The sequence below is a fragment of the Sceloporus undulatus genome, chromosome 6, assembly GCF_019175285.1.
Source record: "Sceloporus undulatus isolate JIND9_A2432 ecotype Alabama chromosome 6, SceUnd_v1.1, whole genome shotgun sequence".
Taxonomy (NCBI): domain Eukaryota; kingdom Metazoa; phylum Chordata; class Lepidosauria; order Squamata; family Phrynosomatidae; genus Sceloporus; species Sceloporus undulatus.
In genome coordinates, this window is record NC_056527.1 from 89748371 (window position 1) to 89772052 (window position 23682).

A 23682-nucleotide genomic window follows, 5' to 3' on the forward strand; every position below is an offset into this window, starting at 1 on the left:
ACTAAGGCTTATAGCAGTACCAGCTCTGTTCAGATCACTCTCCAGAGATACATCTTTGTTATCTTACTCTGGCTATGAACCAACCCAAAGGGAACAAGTGGTATTTCTCCTTTTTCAAATGGGCTCTGTCAACAACTGGAGGCCTTAGGAAACCTGCCTCTCTACTCCCGGAACAACTGTCATTAAGGATGTTCAGTACAATCTTCTCTCTTAGCAGCCTCTAGGTTTGGAAAATCAAATAAGCAGCCTTCCAGAAACTGCACAGCTGTCTGCAGGTGTACGTGTGTCTCTGTGTGAAGTTCGGTTCGCAGTCAGTGTGGTGTTGTCTTGTGTGTAGGACTCATTTCTTATTTGGCTGTCAGTTGTGGCCAAGTTTCCTCTTACTCTGTGTTGTGTTTAATCCTAGATGATGAAAAGTGTATTATTAAGAAGTAGATAGTGTTTTGTTTAATGCTCCTCTGTGTTGGGAGCATCTTTTTAAAAGTAGCAAGCTTATAATCCTCATGGTTGTTGAGAGAGAAAAATATCCTCTGTTTTAGGACATTGAAGAAATAGCACACTCGGTCTCAGCCTATTCTGTCCTCCCACCTCCATGCCTGTGTCCTTGGACTGCCTTTTCACAATATTTCCCCATCTGTCTAATGCTGTCAACTTTGCATGCTGGGACTCTGCCTGATGCCATGTTTAGGTTTACTCTTAGGCAATAGCTAAGAGCAGCCTTGTCCTGTCTCTTAAGGCCTGAACAGAGAGGCCAAATGAAGCGGCTTCAGGCCACTTTGGAGGTGTGCTGGTTAAATGACGCACATGTCCTAAGAGGCTAGGAGCTGCACTCCGGCCCTAAGGACCGGAGCGTGGCTTAAGTGTGGCTTCTGGCCTCTTAAGACATGTGTGTTGTTTAAACAGCACGCCTCCAAAGTGGCTCAAAGCTGCTTCATTTGGCCTGTCAGTTCAGGCCCATAGCTTACTTAATTCCTTCAGTTGTTTGCTTTCTAGAGTTCTGGGCACACTGTGTGTGGCATGTTCATGATCTGCATGACACAGGTTGGTTGTATTCAGGTGCATGCAGGTAGTCTTTTGTTGTGTTCGTGTGCATGCTGGTGTCTAGGTGGTCTTCTTATCCCTGATTAGTTGTTCCCAGGTTATATTTAGCATAGATACAGTTTATGTAATGTTCATAGAGATTGCTGATCTGTACAGTGTTCTGCTTGTACTGTCTAATGATGCTGATTTTTTTCTCCATCTGTTTTCTAAATTGTATGTCACACTTTCTCCTAGAAATATCCATGATCATTTCAATAAGTAACAACAGTACTGAGTTTGAATACAGTTTCCCTTTGAGGTATTTTTGGCTTCAGTTTTCTTGGTTACAGAAGATGAGCATCCTTGCCAAGAGTTACAGGGCCATGGAGGTCGCACAGCTTGTTTCAAAATTGAGCCATGGCCTGTTGAGAAGACTACGCTGCTTGTGTTGTGTCTTGCATCTGAGATCTACAGGACCGTGCAGCTTGCAACTTAGTGTGTTACTCCCTGCTGCAAGTTTTCTTAGCCCTTCAGTTCACATTCATGCTTGAGGAGATGTGCAACAGTCCTGTAAAACTTGATGCTGTTTCAGTGGCCTCACACAGTGAGGAGCATTCTCTGAACTGTCAGGCTGTCTCTGCACTGAGGCACACGTACGGCACTCAGGTTGTGGGAGTGATCGGAGCCTGTCAGTTGTACTTATTTTGACGGCTGGAACACCTCTTTCTACTTCCTCACTGATGAGGTAGCAGAAGTTGCTTGCAGAAGGTCAAGGTTAGCGGAGACGGCTAGCAGGGCCCATGCTGATGTGAACAGCGGCTTCAGTTTTGAAGATACATTACAATTTTAATGCCTTGTCTATACAGTACTTTAATGCTCTTGGAAAGGAATTCAGAGTGGAACAAGCTCATCTTAAAAACTCTGCTCTGGATGCTCATCTGAATCTTACCACTGCAGGACTCACTCCATGTTTTCCTGTATGCAACTGCCATCTATAATACAAAGAGAGATGAGGAAAGTGAGGCCTTCCAGATGTTGAACTTCAACTCATCCCTTGCCATAGGTTATGCTGGCTAAGAAAGATAGTGGTTGCAGTTCAACAGCATCTGGAAGCCTATTCCTTTCTTGCTCCTGGTTAGTACTTCACAAGTTATATTCAAGATAGGTATTGTTTGAGTAATAAGTACAGAGATTGTTGACTCGTACACTGCTGGACTTTTCTGCTTGTAACACTCAACATGTGGACACTATTCAGTTTGCTGATCTGTACACTGGGTCACATATTATGGAATATACATGTTTTCATGCAGATATTTCTGGGTTTACATTGCTGTTCAGTTGTTCAGATTCTTGATTAACAAACATTAGAAATAAGAAACTTTGAGGTCTTGCTAAATGTTTTTTTTAAAACTAAGCAATTAAAAAAAACCCCAAACTTCTGCTATACACTGCACAAAAGTCTTAACATGTCCTGTTGGTCTTGCATAGGACAATGTTTTTTGGAAAAGTTACTAGTTTTAACCAAACCATTATAAATGTAAATTGCTCAGTTGTATAGAGTTTATTTTATTTATCCACCAAAAGCAGAATTACCAGATTCTGGAAATAGAAAAAAAGGTTAATGAGAGCCAAAAATAATTGTTGACAACAACTTAACAAAGAAGGAGAAAAGAAGGGAAGAAAGCAATGGATTGCAAGAAACATCCGCTTAATCCATTTATGGGCTCAGGCTGGTCCTGCTACAAATCCTTGAGTTAGGATGCTGGGCTTCATCCTGCTAATCTTTGCTGCATCCTGCTGCTATACAGTTGCTATATTGAGAGTATTAACTACATTTCTGTCCTCTGCGGTTTTCTGTAGTTGGTCCCACCCTATACTCTTCTGGAGCTCTTCTTTGTCCATTTCCTCTCTCAGATCTTCCATTTCCCCTCAAAAGTACCTCTCAGAGTCTTCATCAGAATTTTATTTGATCTTTCTTTGAGGACAAAAAGGATTCTGTTCCATGCAGACTGTAGAGAGTTACCGTATCCGTGTGTTCATCAACTTATACACGTGTTCACTCTACCAAGTATTTGCTTGGTTTATATACAATGTGAACACATGTACAGTTTAATGTGTGAGCACACTTCTAGAAGGTGACGTTCTGTCTAAAGCAGAACTGGAATAGCTTTACAAGGACCTGTGGGATACATGCATTGGGTGTAGTGTCTTCAGCAAGTAGCAGAAATAATTTTCAGAACTTCTCACTCCTGGCTGTCTGTCATGATACAAAATGTAGCTTCAGTCCTTTAGAGCTCTCATGGGTGTGCTGGGAATATTTCTTAGAATAAACCCATAGCAATGGGTACATTAGCATGTCAAAATAAGACATAGTTTATTGCTTAAGCCACAAATGGTATGTCAGACAGCTGAAGAGACTGGGTCTTGCCTTCCCTGTTTCTGGTATGCTTCTGTCCTGCCTCTATTGTCAGCTTGTTTTCAAGAGAGACATTGAAGAAACAGGCCAGGAACAAGCCATGGTTTCAACAGCCAGAGATTGTAAGCCAACAACAAATTGTAGATTGAGTTTCTGGTCTGTGGCTGGATAAGAAATGTGGCTTATTGGTACAGGTTGTTTGCACATCAAAAGAAGCCAGATTTCAACAAATAAAACAAATGGCTTTTTATGATGTGCGAGTAATGTTAAAAATTTACCCTCCTCCCATTAAAAATTTGGAGGCCTGGTGACTTCTAACAACACATTTAGTTGTGGTTAGAATTTTGCTATCCTTTATATTCCTGAAATGGTTGTTGAATGGCTTCTTAATGACAGTAAACTGATAATACTTACATAATTGTGCTCAGAGCTTCCTTTTGTTTGTGTTATTTGCAATCAAGTTGTCTTCTGGTGTCTCTAGGACTGAGAGACCTTCAGGAGGCTGGTCCTCAACTACCTGCTCAGGTCTTCCAAACTCAGTGCAATTGTGGCCTACTTGATCAAATCAATCCATCTGTAGCACTGTGTCCCTCTTTTCCTACTTCCTTTCACTTTATCAAGCATGATCATCCTTTCCAATGAGTTCCGCCATCATATGATAAGCCTAAGATACAACAGCGTCAGTTTAGTTATCTAAACACAGTTTTGCCATGGCAAGATTCTACAGGTGACGCACTATAATTATAGCTGATTTTGAGTTTATAAGAAATAAATGTAAGCAATTTTTCTCCACACTTTTTGATTAGTAGTGGGTTTCAGTGTTGGACTATGACTGGAGACCAGGGTTCGATTCCTAGATTGCTCATGAAACCCACTGGGTGACTTTGAGCAAGCCACACTCTCTCAGTCTCAGGGGAAGCAAACCTGTTCTAGACAAATCTTGCCAAGAAAACCCCATGATAGGCTTTTCTTAGGGTCACCATAAATCAGAAACGACTTGAAGGCACGCAACAAGAAAAAAAACTTCTCCTAGCTTCCTCCATCTAATAGGACTATAAAGTTGAATTGGCATAATCAGCAGATTAACTTTGTGCCCCAAATTCTGTAGCATCAGAATTCTCCCTTGCACCTTTCAGCACTCAATGCAGATTTCAAGAGGTTGGAAGGGTTTCTCAGCCCTTTGGTGCTTTGGGGAACACGGGGTTTAGAGGGGAGATTGTTCCTTCTTCATTCCATTGACAGAAGCAGTTCTGTCACAAGATGTAACTCTACTGGATCCTGACCATGGGTGTTCAGGTTATTTTGGTATTAGTTTTCTCCTCACCAGTTATTACAACAATTATCACTGGTCACTCATCTTTACAATAGTCCACAGTAGTTTTTTGTTCGGGAGTTCTTGAGATTATTGATTTTAGATTTATAGTCTTCCCCATCCTGAAGGATGAGGATTAGAAACAAACAGTTTTTAAAGTAATTGTTGGGAGAGGGGAGACATGAGCCTGGAGCCTATCCCTTGGACCCTTAAAGATTATGGCCCAAAGATAAGATGGAGACAGAGATGATTTACCTCTGTATCCTTGGGAAAGGCAAAGCCTCTGTTCTTTACTCAGTGGTCAAAAGGTTAGAAGTGTGTGTTTTCAGAAAGCTTGTTGTCCTCATTAGTGGCCATGCAAAGTAACAAAATTATAGGACAATTGGAGGCTATCTAATACTGAATCAGACCATTAGTTTATTTGTTGTAGTAACAACAATGCTGAGTAGCAGTGGATTTTTTCTTAGCTCTGTTTGGAAATCCCTGGTATTTCCTGGTGAGTTATCATCCAAGTATTAATCAGGTCTGACTCTGATTAGGTTTTGAAATTAGACAAGATCTAGTGTGTTCACATTGGTATAACCTGTCAATGCCGTCTGCCATGATAGCTTCTCAGTTAAAATGTCTTAATGATGACACTGCTGGGCATTGTGTACAAAACCTTCTGACGATACAGTATTGGAACATGGCATACTGAGATATGATTTGAGTTAAACTCTGGGCAGCCCAGATGATATTTTGGTGAGGTTCAAATCTATCCTGTGGATGTCCATCCTTGCACAACTACTACCTGTGGTTTTTCTGTGTTTCTCTGATTTGAATGGAATTCTCTAATTGAAATATGACAATGTTTCTGTTTATTGTTGTGCTTTCAAGTCCTTTCTGGCTTATGGTGACCCTAAGGTGAACCTATCATTAGGTTTTCTTGGCAAGATTTGTTCAGAGAGGTGTTGCCATTGCCCTCCTCTGATGCTGAGAGAGTGTGACTTGTCCAAGGTCACCCAGTGGGTTTCCATGGCTAAGTAGGGATTTGAATCCTAGTCTTCCAGAATCCTAGTGCAGCACTCAAATCATTGCACCATGCTGGCTCTCAATACAGATTTTTCTGTATTGCGTGGAAATGATAAATCCGTGCTAGAACTAGGGCATGTGTTCAAGTGTGTTCGTACCTTATTGGTTTTCTAAGGAAATTTCATGTGACAATCAGGTGTTTAGCTTTGAAGTTTTATTATTGCACTCAGCATAACACCCTGCTCATGTCTGAGATGCATCTGACAAATAGAAGCTGCATCTCTCTGTCTCTTGGGATAATGTATATTTCATAAGATGGCCCTTCTGGGGTGGGGGGAACACCATGAAACGTCAAGATGTTTCTAATTAGATAGAGGTTTGAGAGATCTGTTTTAAATCTCCCATCTTTGATTGGTGTTTCTTTCCCCTCCCCTGCATATCCTGTGAGGCCTGTAGGCATTTCATAATGCTTCAGTCATTTCATTCTTAAATGGTTTTCAGCAGAAAGGGCAGGAGGAGGCATTTTAGAATCTGAAGCTCCTTAATACAGATGGAATCATATGCTGACGTGTGGGCATCATTTAACTAGTGCTCTGGTGGGTTGGCTCTTCCTCGCGCCTCACACAAAAATAGCTTTTAAAGCTTTTATTGCTAAGTATCAGTCAAGACATCTGGGTTCTACCCAGACATATGTCTTGATATATACAATTAGAAATTTGGGGTGGGAGCATACTTCATACTTGGATGACCAAGACCTGGCTACCCTTGGAAATAAACTAGAATCTCAGTGCGCTTTTATTTGATGAATTTGAGAGGCAGCATAGCCTAATGTATTGCTTTTTAGCTCTTACGAAATAATTGTTTTTGCCTAAGGTGGGTTGTTGTTTGTTGTTGTTGTTGTGTGCCTTCAAGTGGTTTCCAGCTTACTGTGACACTAAAATGAACCTATCATGGGGTTTTCTTGGGAAGATTTATTCAGAGGTTTGCCGTTGCTTTCCCCAAGGCTGAGAGCATGTGACTTACCCAAGGTCACCCAGTGAGTTTCATGGCCCAGCTGGGAATTGAACCCTGATCTCCAGAGTTGTAGTCTGACACTCAAATCAGTACACCACACTGCTTCCTAAGGTGGGTTACCTTAGGGATATCCTAATAATGTTTTATCAGGTGTGTACCTTGAGAAACTGGGGGAAAAAGACAAAAATGGCTTAAATAAACCTGCAGAATTGGAAATGGTGCCCATGTTTTTAGATGAGAATGTATGGGCATGCTCTCTGCTCTGGGGATGTTAAAAGGAACCTTTTCATTGGATCAGGAACAGGTAAAATGATTATTACAGCTGGCATAGTAAATCCTAAGAGTCCAGAAAAGTTTTTTTATTATTTAATAAAGATTCATGTTAAAGCCGTGCATATGTGTGTGTGTTTATGTGCCTTCAAGTCACCTGTCTACTTATGTCAAGCTCATTAATTTCTTAGGCAAGGAATGTTCAGCGGTGGTTTAGCCATTTCCTTCCTCTAAAATACAGCCTACAGCACCTACACAAACCAGAGGGGGGAAAGAAGAAGAACCAATTATTGCCACAAAAAGTTTATACTTGGAATAGATTTGGAAAAGGTGTGAAGGTGAATAGTAATGATGAGACTTTGTTGTCACTAGGGCTGTAGCAGAATAGGAGGAAACAGAAACGCTCTGTGTGAAACATGGCTTTTTCAGGAGTGGAGAGAACCGAAATGGGAAAGTTGGCACTACCAAGGTGTTGAGTGAAGGGCCTAAAGGTCAAGAGGAAAAAAGAGGTAGAGTTATTTTCTAGAGAGCAAGAGGCTCTGGGGCACCTGAAGAGTAGGGGGGCAAAGAAGAGATGAACTGGGGAAGGGAAGCACAAAGATGGGAAGCGAGCAAAGAAAGGACACAGTTTGTGTTTGGTTATACAGTAGAAGCAGATGAAGAAGCTAGTTTAGGAATTGAAGCAGATCTGTTCCATGTTTAAGAAAGGGTGGTAGTGACCTTTCAGTTCCCAGGTGACTTTATTAAATGTTTAGGCAGCCAGAATAGTTGGGAACTTGGGATTTCTTCAGGCCTTGCTGAATAAACTGCATCACTGTCTTAGACCTGCCTTTCATTTCCCTGCCTTTCAATCTCTTCTTGCTAGCATATTTTCTAACTGAGTTATATTGGTCTGTACCATGATCATCTGTGTGCTTCAGAGCCTTCAAGCTGCCAAAAAGTTGGCGGGGGGGGAGGGGGAGATGGTTCATGGCAATAATGTTTGTTTGGTTTTTGTTCTCTTCTTTTTCCCAAGTGGAGGTTGTGGACTGGATGAGTGGGTGTGTCTGTGCGTACAGTGTGTTATGAGCTTAACAGAATGCTGTATCTACTCCTGGTATTAGTGCGAAACAAGATTAACTGCTCTTTCGATATGTGTGTATATGAGAGAGAAGGAGGAAGGGAGACAGACAGAGATACAGTATTAAACAAGAGCAAGCCTGTTTGTTTGAATACACAGGGCAATTAAACTTGTATCAACCAGTTCTTCTTTGTTGGTTAAGCCCTGGCTTGCTGTTCAGTAACTTCTAAGGTAGTGACTCATAAACTTTATGGGGTCACCAACCACTTTGAGAAACTGAAAAAAACCCTGTGGATCTTCTGCCCATAATATACTGAAGATAACAATTGAACACTTCCTGAGTGTGTGCGAGCGAGGCATATCTTACTAATACAATTTTGAATAAAAAAAGGTTTCCCCCAACAAAGACAATTTTCAAAAGAACAGGACATACATTTAATTTAAAAAGAGTACCCAATTCACAGATCCTCTCCCCAAATCCCTCCCTGGATCCCCTAGACTAAGAACACATATTCTAAGATACTGTTGTCCACTTAGACCAAATGTGCTTAAGGAAGATTGGATCCCAACCACTTATTTTACCTTCCTTGACCAGCAGACTGAATATTGCAGTTGCTTCTTCTCTTGACTTCTGATAGCCTTCTTATTGCTAGGTTCCCACCTAGGCATAAGTGTGAACTGGTTTCTCTCCTGCAGTCTACATCCCTAGGATTGGCATGGCCCATTGAATATGGAACTTTGAACTCATAATCAGCAAACCCAGTTTAAAGTCCAGCTTGCTTATGAACCATGGCGTCATGGATCAAACCTCCTGTTTAATCGACATAAAAAAGTCCTGTTATGAGTCAGATTGCTATGGTGAAGGATGAACTAGTTGAGTGGTGCTCAGCCTTTGGCCTTCCATATATTTTGAACTTCAGCTTCTTGAAGACCTAACCAGCATGGCCAGTGATTCGAGTTGGAGAGCTGAAGTCCAAAACCTCTGGAGAACAAAAGACTGAGAACCACTGAACTTCCTAAAGGTAATAAAGGGCTTTAAAGTTCTGTGAAAAGCACCTCTGGTTCCTAACAGGGTTTTTCTTTCCTTCCTTCCCTCCCCATAAATCCTTACTTCTCTGGATGTTATCTATTCCCAGTTTAATAATGCCACAATGAACCTCACTGCTTCCAAGAGCTGAGGGATGATGTTTAGATGAAAAGGGGAGCGGGGTTTATTGTAATTGATCTTATAGCTAATTTGTAAAAATAACCATAATATATTTCAATTTCTGTAATTGTACTTCTGGTCCTTTTCTTCAGCCTAAGTTGGAAATGAAGGGAAAGGCAGTGGTCACTAAGCTTTCTTGGTAATAATAAAGGTTAGAAATCTTTGATGCTGAATACTTTAGAAGGTGAATTGAACATCCTATGGATCAGCATTTCCATAGCAACCTACCAAGCATTCATTTTCTCCTTACCCTTTCCCTCCTCCCATTGTCTGGGGGGGGACTTGCAGTGGAAGGGAAGAAGTGGAAGAGCTATCCAACCCTTTGTTTTTATGAGTTCAGACATTTGTATTTCTCTATCAAAAGTAACCAGGATGTCTGAATAATAAGAGGGTGGCTTAGTGTCTGTGACATTAGTGACTTCACTATACTGTGCTAAGATGTGATGCATAGCATTGTGGCAGTGTACATGCGTGCACTATCCTGCATACTTATGGAGGAGATCCTTTAATTTAGTGCAAGTTGGGTGATGGTGTTAGACAGATGAAAGAATTGTCCCTCTTTATCCATAAATAGAGGAGTCTGGCACAGCGTCATGTTCAGCCTGGAACACTGTAATTAATCATGATAGCTCCATCTGGATTAAAACAAGGAGTGTTATTAAATAAAAGAACAGAGTCTTAAGAACACAATAATTGCAGGCCTGACATTTTTAGACCGAGGTGTGCTTTGTGCTATTTCTACCCTGCAAAAAATAGCATGTTCTTGTTGCAGTTTTGTTAAGTGGCTGATGATCTCTTCTTTCCTACTCATCTCTCCTCTTGATAATTTTGTCATGAAATGGGTAAAATACAACTGTGTGTGCAGCATGATTTGTAAGGTTTCAATGATATGGGTTTATCTGGTGTGTAAGGATGGCTCTCTGAAAAATCTTAACCTTTGTTAACAGCTGGCATAATGCAATGGCTTCTATTATGGAAGCTCTTGATTCACATATTGTCACTGCCATGATTTCATGGAGTGGCATCAGTCATAGTTTTTCAGTTCTGTTTCTAATCTGCAAAATAGTGGTAATGTTGACCTACCTTGCAGGATATTATAAGGATCACTAAGACTGTGGGTGTAATGATGTAGAAATCATAGTAATACATCTTAAAGTTATAGTAAAACAAACATTAGGGCTCTAGTCCTCATCGTTTTTGAGAAAACCCTTTTTATCTCCATGGTCCTTTCCCAACTCTGATTTGCATGAATACCCATTATGGGATTTCACTATTTGCCGGTTCACACTGAGTGTGTGGAGTTTTGATGAATAGCAAATTGAAAGCAAGCTGATTCATTCACATGACTGTTGTGTCTTAACTTAATTTCTACTTTCAGCCAGATTACATCTGGAAAGTTCAAGTGCTTCACAAGGAATTAGAAGCAACACCCATCAGTACTTGGCCTGTCATGGCAAGTTAATAATTTGTCACTAGGGCCCTGCCTGTACGTCTGACTGATTACTGTAAGGCTGTTTAAAATGGCCAAAGGTCCTTTTTCTTCTCCTAGCTTGGCGAAAGAGAAAACCCTTTGGCTCTGTGGCATGCAGAGTTCCCTACACATTCTTGAAATAGCATTTGCTTGAACAGATGCAACACCATTCTCAAGCAGTGAGGCTCAGAATTGAGGACGGGATGCTGGCTTCTTGTGACGATGCATGAACACATGTGTTACCTATTTATATCAGCCCAAACTAACTGATTAGACTTCTGTGGCTGGTTGTTCAATCATGCAGTTGAGATGATCCAACATCCATGTCACCAATAAGATGATGACTTCTTACCATCCCAGAGAAATAATCTAGTGCAGTGGTTCTCAATTTTCCTAATGCAAAGGGGTTGTGACCCACAGGTTGAGAGCCACTGCTATAGATTATAGCGCCAACCCTGGGTCTTAGGTGACCCATGTGAAAGGATCATTCGACCCCAAAAAGGGTAACGACCCACAGGTTGACAACCGCTGATCTAGTGACTTGGCTGGCACTTCTCTGTTATCTACACTGGACTTCAGCATCCAGTTACTCTCTGGCTGCTTTGCTTGAAAAAATGACCCCCCCCCCAAAAAAAAAAAATCCTCCTCCAGCTTCAGGGTAATATTTTTGCTGGTTTTAAAAACATGATTGTGTTTTATCTTCTTTCTGACAAGAAAAAGGCCAGGTATCTTTCCAAGCTTAGTGGTTGACAGTGTTACAATTAATGGGGAGTCTACTACCTTTGGGTATTCATAGGAAAAAGGTTATTTGAAGCCATGAGTTGTGAAGGCTTGAAAGATGGCAGTTTGGAATAGGCAGTCCAGCGAAGACTGACTTGATTCCTGCTGTCCATAATGTAACATTACGTATTCTTGAGTAGAAATTGTTTGGAGCATGCAAACCTGTTTTTGGCATGGTGAGAGACAAAGTTTTAGGTGATATTGTCACTGTTTCAGTGGACTTATAATGTTTTGTAGGTGATACACAGGTTAAACTTTGAAGTCTCCTCCAGGGATTGATGAACTCCTAAGGCTGTTCTTTTAAAAATAATAACAATAAGTAAAGATTCTAGTCCCCATAAGTGTATGGGAGATGGCAGGAGGTTTGAGTTCTTCTCCTTTACATCTACCATGTTTCAGTATCATTTCATCACTTTACTGTTTCATATTTAAAATAATATTTTTCTTCAGCTTGCATTAAAATGCTGAAACTGAAGCAACTCTTTATTTTCTGTATGTGGGTGAAAAATTATTTCAGTAGAATGCTTGTCACTGTGCAGATGTTTCACTTTGGCTAACATGAGCCGATTGATTTAATATGTCATCATCTGCATGATTCCAGTGTTTCCCTACCAGTATCCCTCAACCCTACCTCCCTTCATGTTACTTTCCTCATTATTGTACTTGTCAGCATACTTCATTCTTTCCATTGTTTTCTGATGAAGTGGAAAAATTAAGAGAACCACTAATCTATAAGCAGGTCTTGGCTTTCTGGCTCCATGCTACTAAGGGGAATATGTTAGATGTTGTAAGAAGACTGAGATGGATGTTGTTGTTGTTGTTGTTGTGTGCCTTCAGGTTGCTTTCCACTTATGGCGACCCTAAAGTGACCCTATCACAGGATTTTCCCGGGGCTAAGAGTGTGTGATTTGCTCGAAGTCACCCAGTGGGTTTCCATGACCAAGTGGAGAATCAAACCCTGATCTCCAGAGTCTTAATCCAACTCTCAAAATGCTGTGCCATGTTGGGTTTATGCTGGATATGGAGATTGATTTTCAGATTAGTTTTAACCCCTCCATGCACAAAACCCACAGTTTAAAAGGAGGGTCAGAAACCCTCAGTGTGGGCCGTAACACCTCTAGATTAGAATGTTGTATTGATGTTCAAGCAATACTCTGTGGAGAGCCAAGTGTTTTTGGGAAGTCAAACAGGAGTTTATGGAATTATTTGGTTTAGAATTTGAAGGGACTACTGTTAGATGGAACAGGAATATTCTGAAGTTGTTAGATTACTCCTGGAAAAGATACATACAGTACAGTGGGCCCTTGATATCCACTGGGATTTGGTTCCAGGATCCCCCATGGATATCAAAACCGGTGGATGCTGAAGTCCCATTAAATACAGTAGTACACTAAAATAAGGTCCTTTATATAAAAAGGCAAAATCAAGGTTTGCTTTTTGGAATTTATATTTTAAAAAAAGTATTTTCAAGCCGTGGATGGTTGCATCCATGGATAAAGAATCCATGGATATGGAAGGCCAAATGTAACTTCTGAGTTGTTTGGCTTTCACGAGAGCTACTTATAGTGCCTGTGGCAGCAGTTCGATATAAGACCAGACACATGACCAAGAATAGCCACAAGTTTTGTATTCATGTATGTATCTGTGCATGCAAATTTGGGACAAAGGGCACCCCTGACTTTCCAGGATATTTGAAAGCTGTGATCTTTAGTAGCAACCTTCTTCTTAAACTGTATGGGGTCATGTTTTTCCTCATTTATGACCCCAGATGCCTCCTTGCCAATATGGTCTTGGCTTCTTCTTGCCTGTCTGTCTCTTGGCCCAGACTTTCAGTGCTGAGCCAAAATTCTACAGCTTGTTTCCTTTAGATAAAAATGAACATGCAACAGCTGAGAGCAGCTACTGCTAATTTCCCCAGCAAGCACAAAATGGGGGCAGTGGAAATGGCGAGCCCCACTACCACCGCCATGAGAATGGTGGCATCCTGTGCCTTTCCCTTGAGACAATCTGGTAGTCTCTGTCAAAAGTGAAGTGTCAGCTCGCTTTTAGAAGCATGCCATTATTATTTTTTTCAAAAAATATAAAGAAAATGTCCCTCCCTCCTATCTCTGCGCACAGATGGTGGTTTATTTGTTGGTGATGCTTCCTACAAAAAGAGCAGCCTGGCAGGGAAGGGGGACTCTCAGCATTGTGTTGATTTTCCTTTTCCTGCAGGCAGATGCCTCAAGGCTCCAGGATCAAAGCTGCCTTGATCTGGAATGTGGGACCTAGTGAAAGATAAAAGGTTTGTCTCTGACCTGCAGGGGGGGAATGGCCACATTTCCCCAGTGTTCAGTTTTGGGTTCATTTTCAAGATGAAAATATAAGAAAAGTTTCCATTGGCATTGTTTGTGCTCCCCCTCAGATTTTATTTATTGTTTATATATTCATTCCATTTAGATCCCACCTTTCTTCCAGGGAGCTCAATTTATTTAGTCATTCATTTATTTAATTGCTATCCCGCCTTTCTCCCCAGCGGGACCCAAGGCAGCTTACAATAGCAATTTTAAAAACATGTTCCAATAAAAAAATTTAAAACATCAGCTAAAAACATTATAAAATTACATATATTAAAACCACAATAAAAGCACAAAATCCATCCCATATAAAACCCATCCCATAACTAAACATTAAAAGCTTGCCTGAACAGAGCAGTATATATATGGCCCTTTTTGTTCCATTATGCTCACAACAGCCCTGCGAGGTAGGTGAGACTAAGAGAGGGTGGCTGTTTTAAGGTCATCACATGACTTTCAGGCTGAGCGGGGACTTGAAACTGCATGTCCCAAGTCTCAGTCCAGAATCCTTATTGCTATACCATGCTGGCTGTTTGGTAAATTATAGGTGGGTTGGAGGAAACAGTGTGGTTACAAGGTGGTTAGAAGAAGATGTATAGGAGACAAATAGGGGTGTGGTGGTGGTGTGTGCCTTTAACTCATTTCCGACTATCATGGGGGTTTCTTGGCAGGATTTGTTCAGAAAAGGCTTGCCATTGCCTTCCCCTGAGGCTGAGAGCATCTGACTTGTCCAAAGTCACCCAGTGGGTTTCATGAGGGAGTGGGGATTTGAACCCTTGCCTCCAGAGTTGTAGTCCAATACTTAAACCACTACATCACTCTAGGTCTCAAATAGAGGCTTGCGAGACAAAAATCCAAAGAATGAGCTAGTGTCCATTGGTCACCAGAACACCAGAAGCTATGAATTTGTTTATCTTCCAGATTGTTCCCAAATAAGCTGCTCAGAGAGGTTTATGACAAGGTTAAAAACACAAGACAGATAAAACAATTGGTGGTACAAAAAATAAACAACAAACCATCCCATTTAAAAAAATCTCACTAATTTAAAATAGTTTAAAAACACTTAAAATGTACAAATGGAAGCTAAATGTAGCACCCCCTTAAAAAACCCTTCTGCAAGAGCCTGTTAACAGCTGACGGCCTACCTAATTGAAAAGATCTTTGCTATGACATTGGTGAGACTGTTAAGAAAACGAACCAGAGGTCTTCCCCTAAGACTTTAAAAAGTAAGAAGGCTCAAACCGGGATCTTTGTAGTTACTTTTATGTGAACCCAGGAACTGTATCAGCATGAAGGTATACATTTAACAATGTATGAATAATGCCTCCTGCATCAAAAAAAGTGCACATCAAATTATTTGGTGTTAGACCAGACTTAAAAGGTTACAGTAAAGAGTTTTCCTTCCACCCCTTTAACATGCCATACTTTTTTTTAATAAAAGTCACTCTGGATTCTTACTACTATGGAAGTAGACTGCTACTTTATGAACTGTAAGCCCTATTTCCCTGTAAATTAGAAAGTTCTGGGAATTAATGGCATCTTGTCAAACAACAGCTTCCTTTTGAGCTGCAGGTGTATAGCTGGATTCAGAGTTTGATGTGCCTAATCTGGATTCAGCATTTGTTCTGCCACAGCAGCCTATATGAACTATTGTGAGCGCAGTCTTGTTGTGAAGGCGCTGGTATGTCTGCACAGTGAAAGAAACATAATGAATACCTTTATGAATTTTGGCATCTATGAATAGCACAACACAGATCTTGATCTAGAGAACTATGAGAATGATGGGCTTGTGATACAGAGTTATTTCCTTTCCTCCCCTCTCCATATAGAAGGCTTCCTGCACACCTTATTAGAGCTGATCCAACTTTGAAAACACATTGCATTCACTGGTTTTGAAAAAATAAACTGGTACTCCTTTGGGTATATCTGCAGTGGAGGATCATGAGGCCTAAAGCAGACATAGGAAATACATGGCCCTCAAGATGTTTCTTGGATTGCAAACTCATTTGGAATAACGAGACTGAAGATTTGTGCTGAGAAATGCACCAAATATATACAAACTTAGTTTTGCTCAGGGCTAAACTGTGTGTTGAGAGCCACCATAGTGTTATAGTGGCTTGAGTGTAATACAGTACTAGGATTCTGGGAGACAAGGGTTCAAATCCCTGCTTGGTTATGATAACCCACTGAGTGTCCTTGAACATATCACAGTCTCTTTGCATCAGAGGGAGGGAATGACAATCTTCTTCTGAGTAAATCTTTCCAAGAGGACCATAGGATAGGTTAGCAATAATACAGAAATTGCTTGAAGGCATATCGTAATGACAGAACTATATAATTATGTAGTGTACAGCTGAGCCTAATTTTCTTTCTTACTGTGAATATACATAGGCTGAATCTAGACCATGGCACTTGGTTCATGAGGTTTAAGTTGTGTCTTCAGCAGTTTTTTCTCCTTAAATTCACCCTCTGAGAGAAAGAAATATTTCTCATTTTTAGCCCATGCACAGGGAGAGGGTTTATTTAAGAGGGAGAAGCAGTTTCAGGTCCCTGCCCACATGTGATGGGCCTCATCTGGGACTAGCACATAGTTCTGCCTAAGATATATAGCGACTACTTGGTGTGTACACTTTCCCCTCTACATTTGTAGTTTATTCACAGATTTTATTAATATGTTCTCTCTAGGAATATCTAGGTCCTCCAGTGCAATTCTGTGGTCAACTTTAACCAAAGGTCGCACACTGGAGGACCCAAAGATTCCTAGGCCTGTTACAGACAGCCAAAATAAAGCTGTTTCGAGTCACAGTGGAGGTATAGTGTTTCAATGATGCATGCATCCTAAGAGTCACCAAAGCCACATTCCAGTCCTTAGGGCTGGAGCATGGCTTTGGTGCAACTTCTGGACTCTTAGGACGCATGCATCATTGAAACACCATACCTCCACTGTGACTCAAAGCAGCTTTATTTTGGCTGTCTGTAGCAGGCCCTAGAGAGGTGTCCTCTAAAGTAAAAAGGTGTGTTTTTGTTATTTGCTGTTTTTCCACATTCACGGGGGTCCTGTGCCTCTAACCTCAGCGAATGTGGAGGGACGAGTGTATTTGGTTCTTCACTTTTTCATAACCCTCTTTCCTCAGAAGTAAAAGTTCAGTTGTGTGTGTGTGTGTGTGTGTGTGTGTGTGTTTCAACAACAGATATTGGAGAGGCCACTGCCAAGTTAAAGTTGGTCTGGTTCCAGTGACCAATTCATGTTAAGCCAGAACATTTTTCTCCCTCATAAATGGCTCTAATAAAGGAAACAAGACCCAAAGGCAGAGCAAGAACTTAGTACAAGCATATTTTCATATGTAATTTTTCTGTTTGAGTTTCAGTATTACCCAGTCTTTGATCACAGTGTGTTTGCCGAAAAATTAAAACAATGGATTTAATACTGAAAGTTATTACTTATCCGTGCCCATTCTAAAGCTTGGGTCATTTCACTTAAGGACTAGGATTAGGCTATGCAGTCCGTAGAATAAAGTGATAAATCTTTCCCTGAACGTTGCTACTTCAAGTTGTATCATGCATGTTCTAGGTCAGGAGGAGGAGGGGATTTGGTGGCTTCCCAAGAGGGGAGGACACAGGAAGCTAGCAAGCTAGGAAAGGAAAGGCAGCCTTCCTGAATCCTGCTCTTCTATATACAGGTTATTCTTCAGTCAGGACAGTGTTCATGCTTGTATGTCAGTCTTTATCATAGAATGAGAACTTGAATAAGTTGTACAAAGAGCCTGAATGGATATTGTTGCAGGAAAAAAAATCATTTGGTTCTGATGTTTGCACAACTGGCCCCTGGGTAGCTTTTTGCATCTGGCCTGAGAAGGTGCATGATGGAAGAGGGCCAACTGATTCTTCTTGAGACTCTGCTGATTCAGCCAGAAGTAGGGTACCTTTGGACCTCAAGATTTTTTGCCCTTTATCTCCTAGAAACTGTCCCCACTTGGTCAATGACAAGAAATTGTGGTGCCTGTAGTCTGAAATGTGTGTGGCCAAGGGTTCTCCAACCCTGCCTAACCTCTTCCAAAAATATCATCTATCCTGAAAGAAAGGATTCCCAGCAGACAATGAATCATTAAGTAAATGGAAACCCTGAGGCTTTGCCATTTAGCAACAGAACAATGCACAGATTAATATGCAAATCACCTCCTTTCAACCAACAGTATATATACCCTACTGTCTTCCATGCCAGCATTCTCTGAAGGTGCCAGCCACAGCTGCTGGCAAACATCAGGAATAAACTCTTCTAGAACATGGCCTCCTAGCCTGAAAAACCCACAAAAAACTATCCTGAAAGACTTTAAAAACCAGACTCAATAAATTACAAAGCTGCAGCATCCAAAGAGATTGGGTGTTGCTCTCCTTCTTTAGTTGTGATGGTGGCCAGTGTCTCATCATGCCAACGAGTAGCTTTCCTAAACTGTAGTTGTTGTAAAGGCTGCTAGTTCAGATTGCCAATGGAACAGAGTATATGTGATGAAGTGACTGAAACGTGTCCAGCAAACTAAGCCCTCCTGCAAAGGGAACCATAGAATGGTGAGAGCTTGGCACAGGGAGAAACTTTCAAAGAATGGTGTGCTGGCAGTTTGCTTTGTTTTTTTTAAATCACAGCTGTCATCAAGATAATATTTCAAATTAAGCACACAATAGCTTTGAGCTTTCCTGCTAGGTGAAAAAATGTTTATTTCCTTCCACTCTTTCACATGTTTCAAGAGGAACTCTGGCTTTGCTGAACTCACTTGGTTTAGGGGGGTGGGAGTGATGCTTTATAAAACTCACCCTGATTCAGTATTGATGTGCCTGCAAACCCTATTCTGTTGAAAGAACATTTACTTGTCTGTAAGTGTAGCATGGTACAGTAGTTCGAGTGTTGGACTATGACTTTGGAGAACAGGGTTGGAATCCCGGCTTGGACCTGTAAATCCACTGCATGACTTTGGGCAGGTCACACTCTCTCTGCCTCAGAGGATGGCAATGGAAAGCCCCCCCCCCCCCCCGCCCCCGAAGCTACTAAAAAAAAAAAAACATGATAGGCTTGCCTTAGGGTTGCCATAAGTCAGAAATGACAGTGCTACCTGTAGAAGATGACATTTTGCCATCCCCTATCTTTTTTCTTCTTTCCTATCTAGAGCCTGTGTTTTAAAGCACTTACTAAAACACTTTGCTATGCTTCCTGTGTAAAGTTAAAAAAAGAAACAAAAATGAGTTACTCTTTAAATGCACCATAATATGTAGTAGCCTTAAATAATGACATTTTAGTGTGTGTGTAGAATTTCATGGCAGGGGGAAACGAAGACAGTTTTAAAAATTGGGCGTGGCTTTTTCTTCCCTCTGTCTTATGTACTCTTTTGAGAGAGCTGCAAATGGAGCAGACCAGGCAACTGTTGAAGTGCGATGTTTTCCAGGAGGCTAGGGAACAGAGCTTTTAATAGACTGTCAAGCAGCTTGCTTTTTGATGCTGATAGCAGGATGAAGTTGGATAGTCTTGTCATCAGGTGCAAGGAAACAACTACCATGGCACTCCCAATAGGTGTTCCAGCATTGTGTAAAATGACTAGAGAAACTATGTGACCTGCACGATCCCATAAGCTTAGAGCAGATGGCATAAAAAGAGAAGTGTATTCTCTATCCATTTAAAAGGGCTTACAATATAATGGCGTTAATTTGTCGTGATTATCTTTGTCGTGGTACAGAAATAAATACATAAAAAGTTGTGTGTGGATTGCATTTCTGATCATTCATCAGCATTGAGGCTATGCTGGCTAGTCCTGATGGGAGTTACAGTCCTACAACAAATGGGGGACTGCAGTGTCTCTCACTCCTGACCGAACACTTGTGTAACTATAGTTCCATATACTTTGACATGCATGATATTGTTTGTTATGTCATCTGGTACACAGATCTGGATGCCAAAGTCAGATAGGAATGGATTTGGGGAAATGTTTCTATGATAGATCTACAAAAGTGGTTCTCAGTCTCCAGATGTTTTGAAATTCAGTTTACAGAACCTTCAACCAACATGGGCAGAGATTTTGGGAGTTGGAGACCAAAACATCTGGATGATTAAAGATTGAGGACCACGGAGATAAGAGATTATATGTTTGATTGACTAGTTGGATTTGGATCCTACTTTTCACCAGAATGGGACTCAAAGAGGCTTACAGTATAGATTGAAAACAGAGCATTTAAAAAATGTGGAATACAGAAATTTAAAAATCTTTAAGCCAATAAAAAATGACTGAAAATAACTTCAGTTAAAACACTACTTTTAAACCATTAAAACTAAAATTACTGAAATATTTAAAATACATATGTACTGAAATAGCATATCCATCTCTTCACTCTGGTCAGCCAAGGTTGTCTAAACAAGAATGTCTTTTGACTGCCAATAGAAAAGCAATAGAGAGGGAGCAGATTGAACTACCTCCAGGAGGTTGTTCCAAACCTAGGAGCCTTGGCTTCCTCCTGAGTCCTTACCAGCCAAGATTCGTCACAGATTGTATAGTCCTGTCATTCAAGGAACCAAGCAGTTTTCCTAATGTGAAGAACAGGCAGATTCTTGTAAGCTGTCCTAGAAAGAAAATTGCTGAAAGCTGTTACAGAAATTTTGAAAATGAAATAAGGGGAAAGGGCAAAATATTATGCGTTTCAAGGGTGGGTTTTGTGGGCACTATATGGGATGGTGCTTTTTGGGTGGGGGGAGTTGTGGTTGTTGTTAAACAGCAGCTTCCTGACAGTTACAGTAACAATGGATTGAGCCTACTAAGGGAGTCTGGAAGCTCTTTTCCTGTTAAGAATATTTAGTTATAGGATATCCTGCTTGGGAGCTGGGGATTTGGTCTAGGCGGGTCAGCTGCACATTTATATATAGTCACAGAATCACCTAGACTAGAGTCTTCTACTTCTGCCCCATCCACTGCATGTTCTCTCTTCTTTTACCCAATGGCTGGCTCCTCTACTCTGCCCCAAAAGAATCCATTAACAAATGTAAATCATTCTTCTCTCCAAGCTTGCAGTCTACAGACACACTGAAGATTCTTAACATACAGTGGCTCAGAGTGAGTCATTCGGAGCTTTGATTTGTGTTTGCCTCACTTTCATAGCACAGTCTTATGAACATTAATATTCTTTTAGCCTTGGGTGAATATCTGCAATAAATGGGTAACAATACTCGCTTAGTAAACATTACGTGCAAAGCACCTTGAAAAGCTGAAATGCTTTGTGGTGGTTCCTGTTGCATGTTCTATGGTCAGTCTTGGAATCTAGGAAAGAAGGGAAAGATCGAGGTCTTGTAAAGTTCACAGCGCTATCACCTGAGCCACAGAGTAGTCATAAGAATTTGGGGGGGGGGGGGGGTAGGCCATGACTCTCACAGTTCAAGATGTGGCTTGCAAATTAGTTTGATGTTTGTCGGTGAATGTAAGAAATTAACCTACTCTCTGTCTGTTTCCTTACACAATGAATACATGGAAAGTGTGATGGCATTATCCCTTTAGAAACCCTCTGTACCCATGTGCCTGCACTTACACGATTTGTCTCAGAGACTTTTCACAGGACAACACTATAATGCTATATTCCCATCCTCTGGAATCATGGGATTTGGAGTTTAGGACAGGGTATTAAGAATTTTCAGCCAACTCTAGTGCTTCACCAAACTACAGCCCCCAAGATTCCATGGGATGTTGCTGTAGCAGTTAAAGTGGAACCAAAGTGTGATTGTTTTGCAGTGTGAAAGGACACTCAGAGGCAAGTTGCTGTTTTCTGGAAGCCCCCCCCCCCACTTCTTTCTCCCCCCCCCCCTCAATTATCTTTCTGAACCCTCATACTTTTTCTCAGCTTTATCAAAGAGCTTGTTGCTAACCTGCCAGTAGGATCTGGGGACCATTCCAGCATCCTATAAACACAATAGATGAACAAAGAAATTTATTTTGTCTTTTATTTGGATAGATTTCCAGGCTGGTGCAGGGTGGGGATCAGAAATGTATTGTGCATTGTTATCCTTTGTTTGAAAAAGCAAAGTCCTGTAGAACATAGTTTCCAATTGAACTTCAAGCTTCCTCTTTGAATGCCTAGACTTCTCTTCCCTCTAATAGCCTCTACTGTGAAATGGCTTAAGGTGATGTATCGGGACTGACTGTGTGTTATAATTGAGGCTAACTTGGCTCTTTGAAAAATGCTTCATGTGTATGTCCCCATTTTTTTGTCCAGAGAAACATAAGTGGTCTTGTCTGACCTGTAGACTTCACAAGACCTTTTTGTGTTGATAGCAATCTCATTTTCAGAGGCTCATTAGTGCTAGGTTTTGTGGTGCTTATCATATGAGCAGCTCTGCTTACATTTATGTACACTGTGAGCATGCTGCACAGCCATAGACCTGATTGAGCACATAGTGCATAGTCCTAAGAACTGTGCTTTTCATTAAAATCAAAACCAGAAGGTTCTACACCTACGCTAAGTTTGAAGTTGTGGAATGGGGGCAGAAGATTTGAACAGACCTCTTGTGGTCAAATATTGGAGCCTTTATCCTTTATATATAGCTCTTTGTGAGTAGGGTCAGCAGAGTAAATGATGCAAATTTGCTGTGCATTTGCATAGTTTAAATGAGTCAGACAACTGCTCTTTTCTGCCAAAAACATGAGCTTGAGATGTGGTACAGTTAAGAGGCACCCCAGAAGCACCCCAGATAATATGCTGTCTGGGCAGGTGGGCTATTAATACAGTCAGCCCTCCTTATCCACGGATTCAAGCATCCATGGCTTGAAAATATTCAAAAAAAGTATAAATTCCAAATAGCAAACCTTGATTTTCCATTTTATATAAGGGACACCATTTTGCTCTTCCATTATATTTAATGGGACTTGAGCTTCCATGGATTTTGTTATCCGTGGGGGATCCTGGAACCAAACCCCGACGTATAACAAGGTTCCACTGTATGTCATGTTGGTGGCCATGATAGCATCAGACTCCAGCAGAATGTAAACTATTATGAGGAAACAGGCAAAGGGGAAAGCCAGAACTCCATACCCTCCAATTGTCCTAATTTGGCAGGGACATTCCTGATTAATCCTGTCATCCCCCCTTTTTCAGATGCATTTAAAATGTCCCATTTTCTCTCTCCCTCCCACCCGCTTGGTTTTTCAATTACATCAATGTTCCAGTTTTCAACTACGTATGTTTGAGGGGGAGGAATCCAAGGAAAGAATGGAAGTCTGAAGTGGAGGTGGAACTGAAGCTAGGTCAGGAGCAGCTGCTAAATACGTATGTTTTCTGGCAGGATATACCTAGCAACTAGATCAGTCTTTCCCAATCCAGTCTCTCTGGATATGATGGAATCTACCTCCCACAATCTCAAACAGCATAGTTATGCTGGAGGGAACTGGGTTGCAGAAAAGTGAACTAGTAACAGAGCTGAAGTGAGTCATCGTAAAGCACAAGAACTGGAAACTTAAAGACTTTTAAATGGCAAGATTTCCAGAATTCTGTTAAAGCTGCTTTGTTCCATACTAATCCAGATTTGATGACATAGTTTATAGGCATACAGATAATTTATGCTTCAGTCAGGCAGTGATGGAAATTGCAGACACGCCTTTCATGGTACGCTGCTTTTGTTTGGCCAGCTTGCAATGGCTACCTTCTTTGAGAGAGAGAGGGAGAAAGAGAGAGAGAGTGTGAGAGAAAACAATAGATTGCTTGCAGCTTCCAGTCACATGTTGTTATGTTGTCCTAGCTCAGTGTGGTGCCTGAAAAGGGAGCAG

At 41.0% G+C, this 23682-nt stretch overlaps 1 protein-coding gene and 1 long non-coding RNA gene across 6 annotated transcripts in view; one reads left to right on the forward strand and one right to left on the reverse strand.

The window, feature by feature from the left end:
• The window catches only part of LOC121935679 (junction plakoglobin-like), a 49063-nt gene that overhangs the window by 11229 nt on the left and 14152 nt on the right, over window positions 1-23682 (forward strand). The window contains exon 1 of one of the 5 annotated variants that reach the window (XM_042477460.1): window positions 8954-9125. The exons of 3 other annotated variants lie outside the window; for them this stretch is intronic. Coding sequence is in view for 1 of the 2 variants with exons in the window: in XM_042477459.1 (XP_042333393.1) it covers window positions 13820-13845 (26 nt within the window). In the remaining variant the exon portion in view is untranslated. Of the gene's footprint in view, window positions 1-8953; window positions 9126-13804; window positions 13846-23682 lie in introns of those variants that run through there. One more of the 5 variants, XM_042477459.1, reaches the window with a different exon arrangement.
• LOC121935681 lies at window positions 859-8819 on the reverse strand. The gene is made up of 3 exons (XR_006104834.1): window positions 8686-8819; window positions 3851-4100; window positions 859-2012 (listed from the first exon to the last, which is right to left on the reverse strand). It is a non-coding gene; the product is annotated as an uncharacterized LOC121935681 (long non-coding RNA).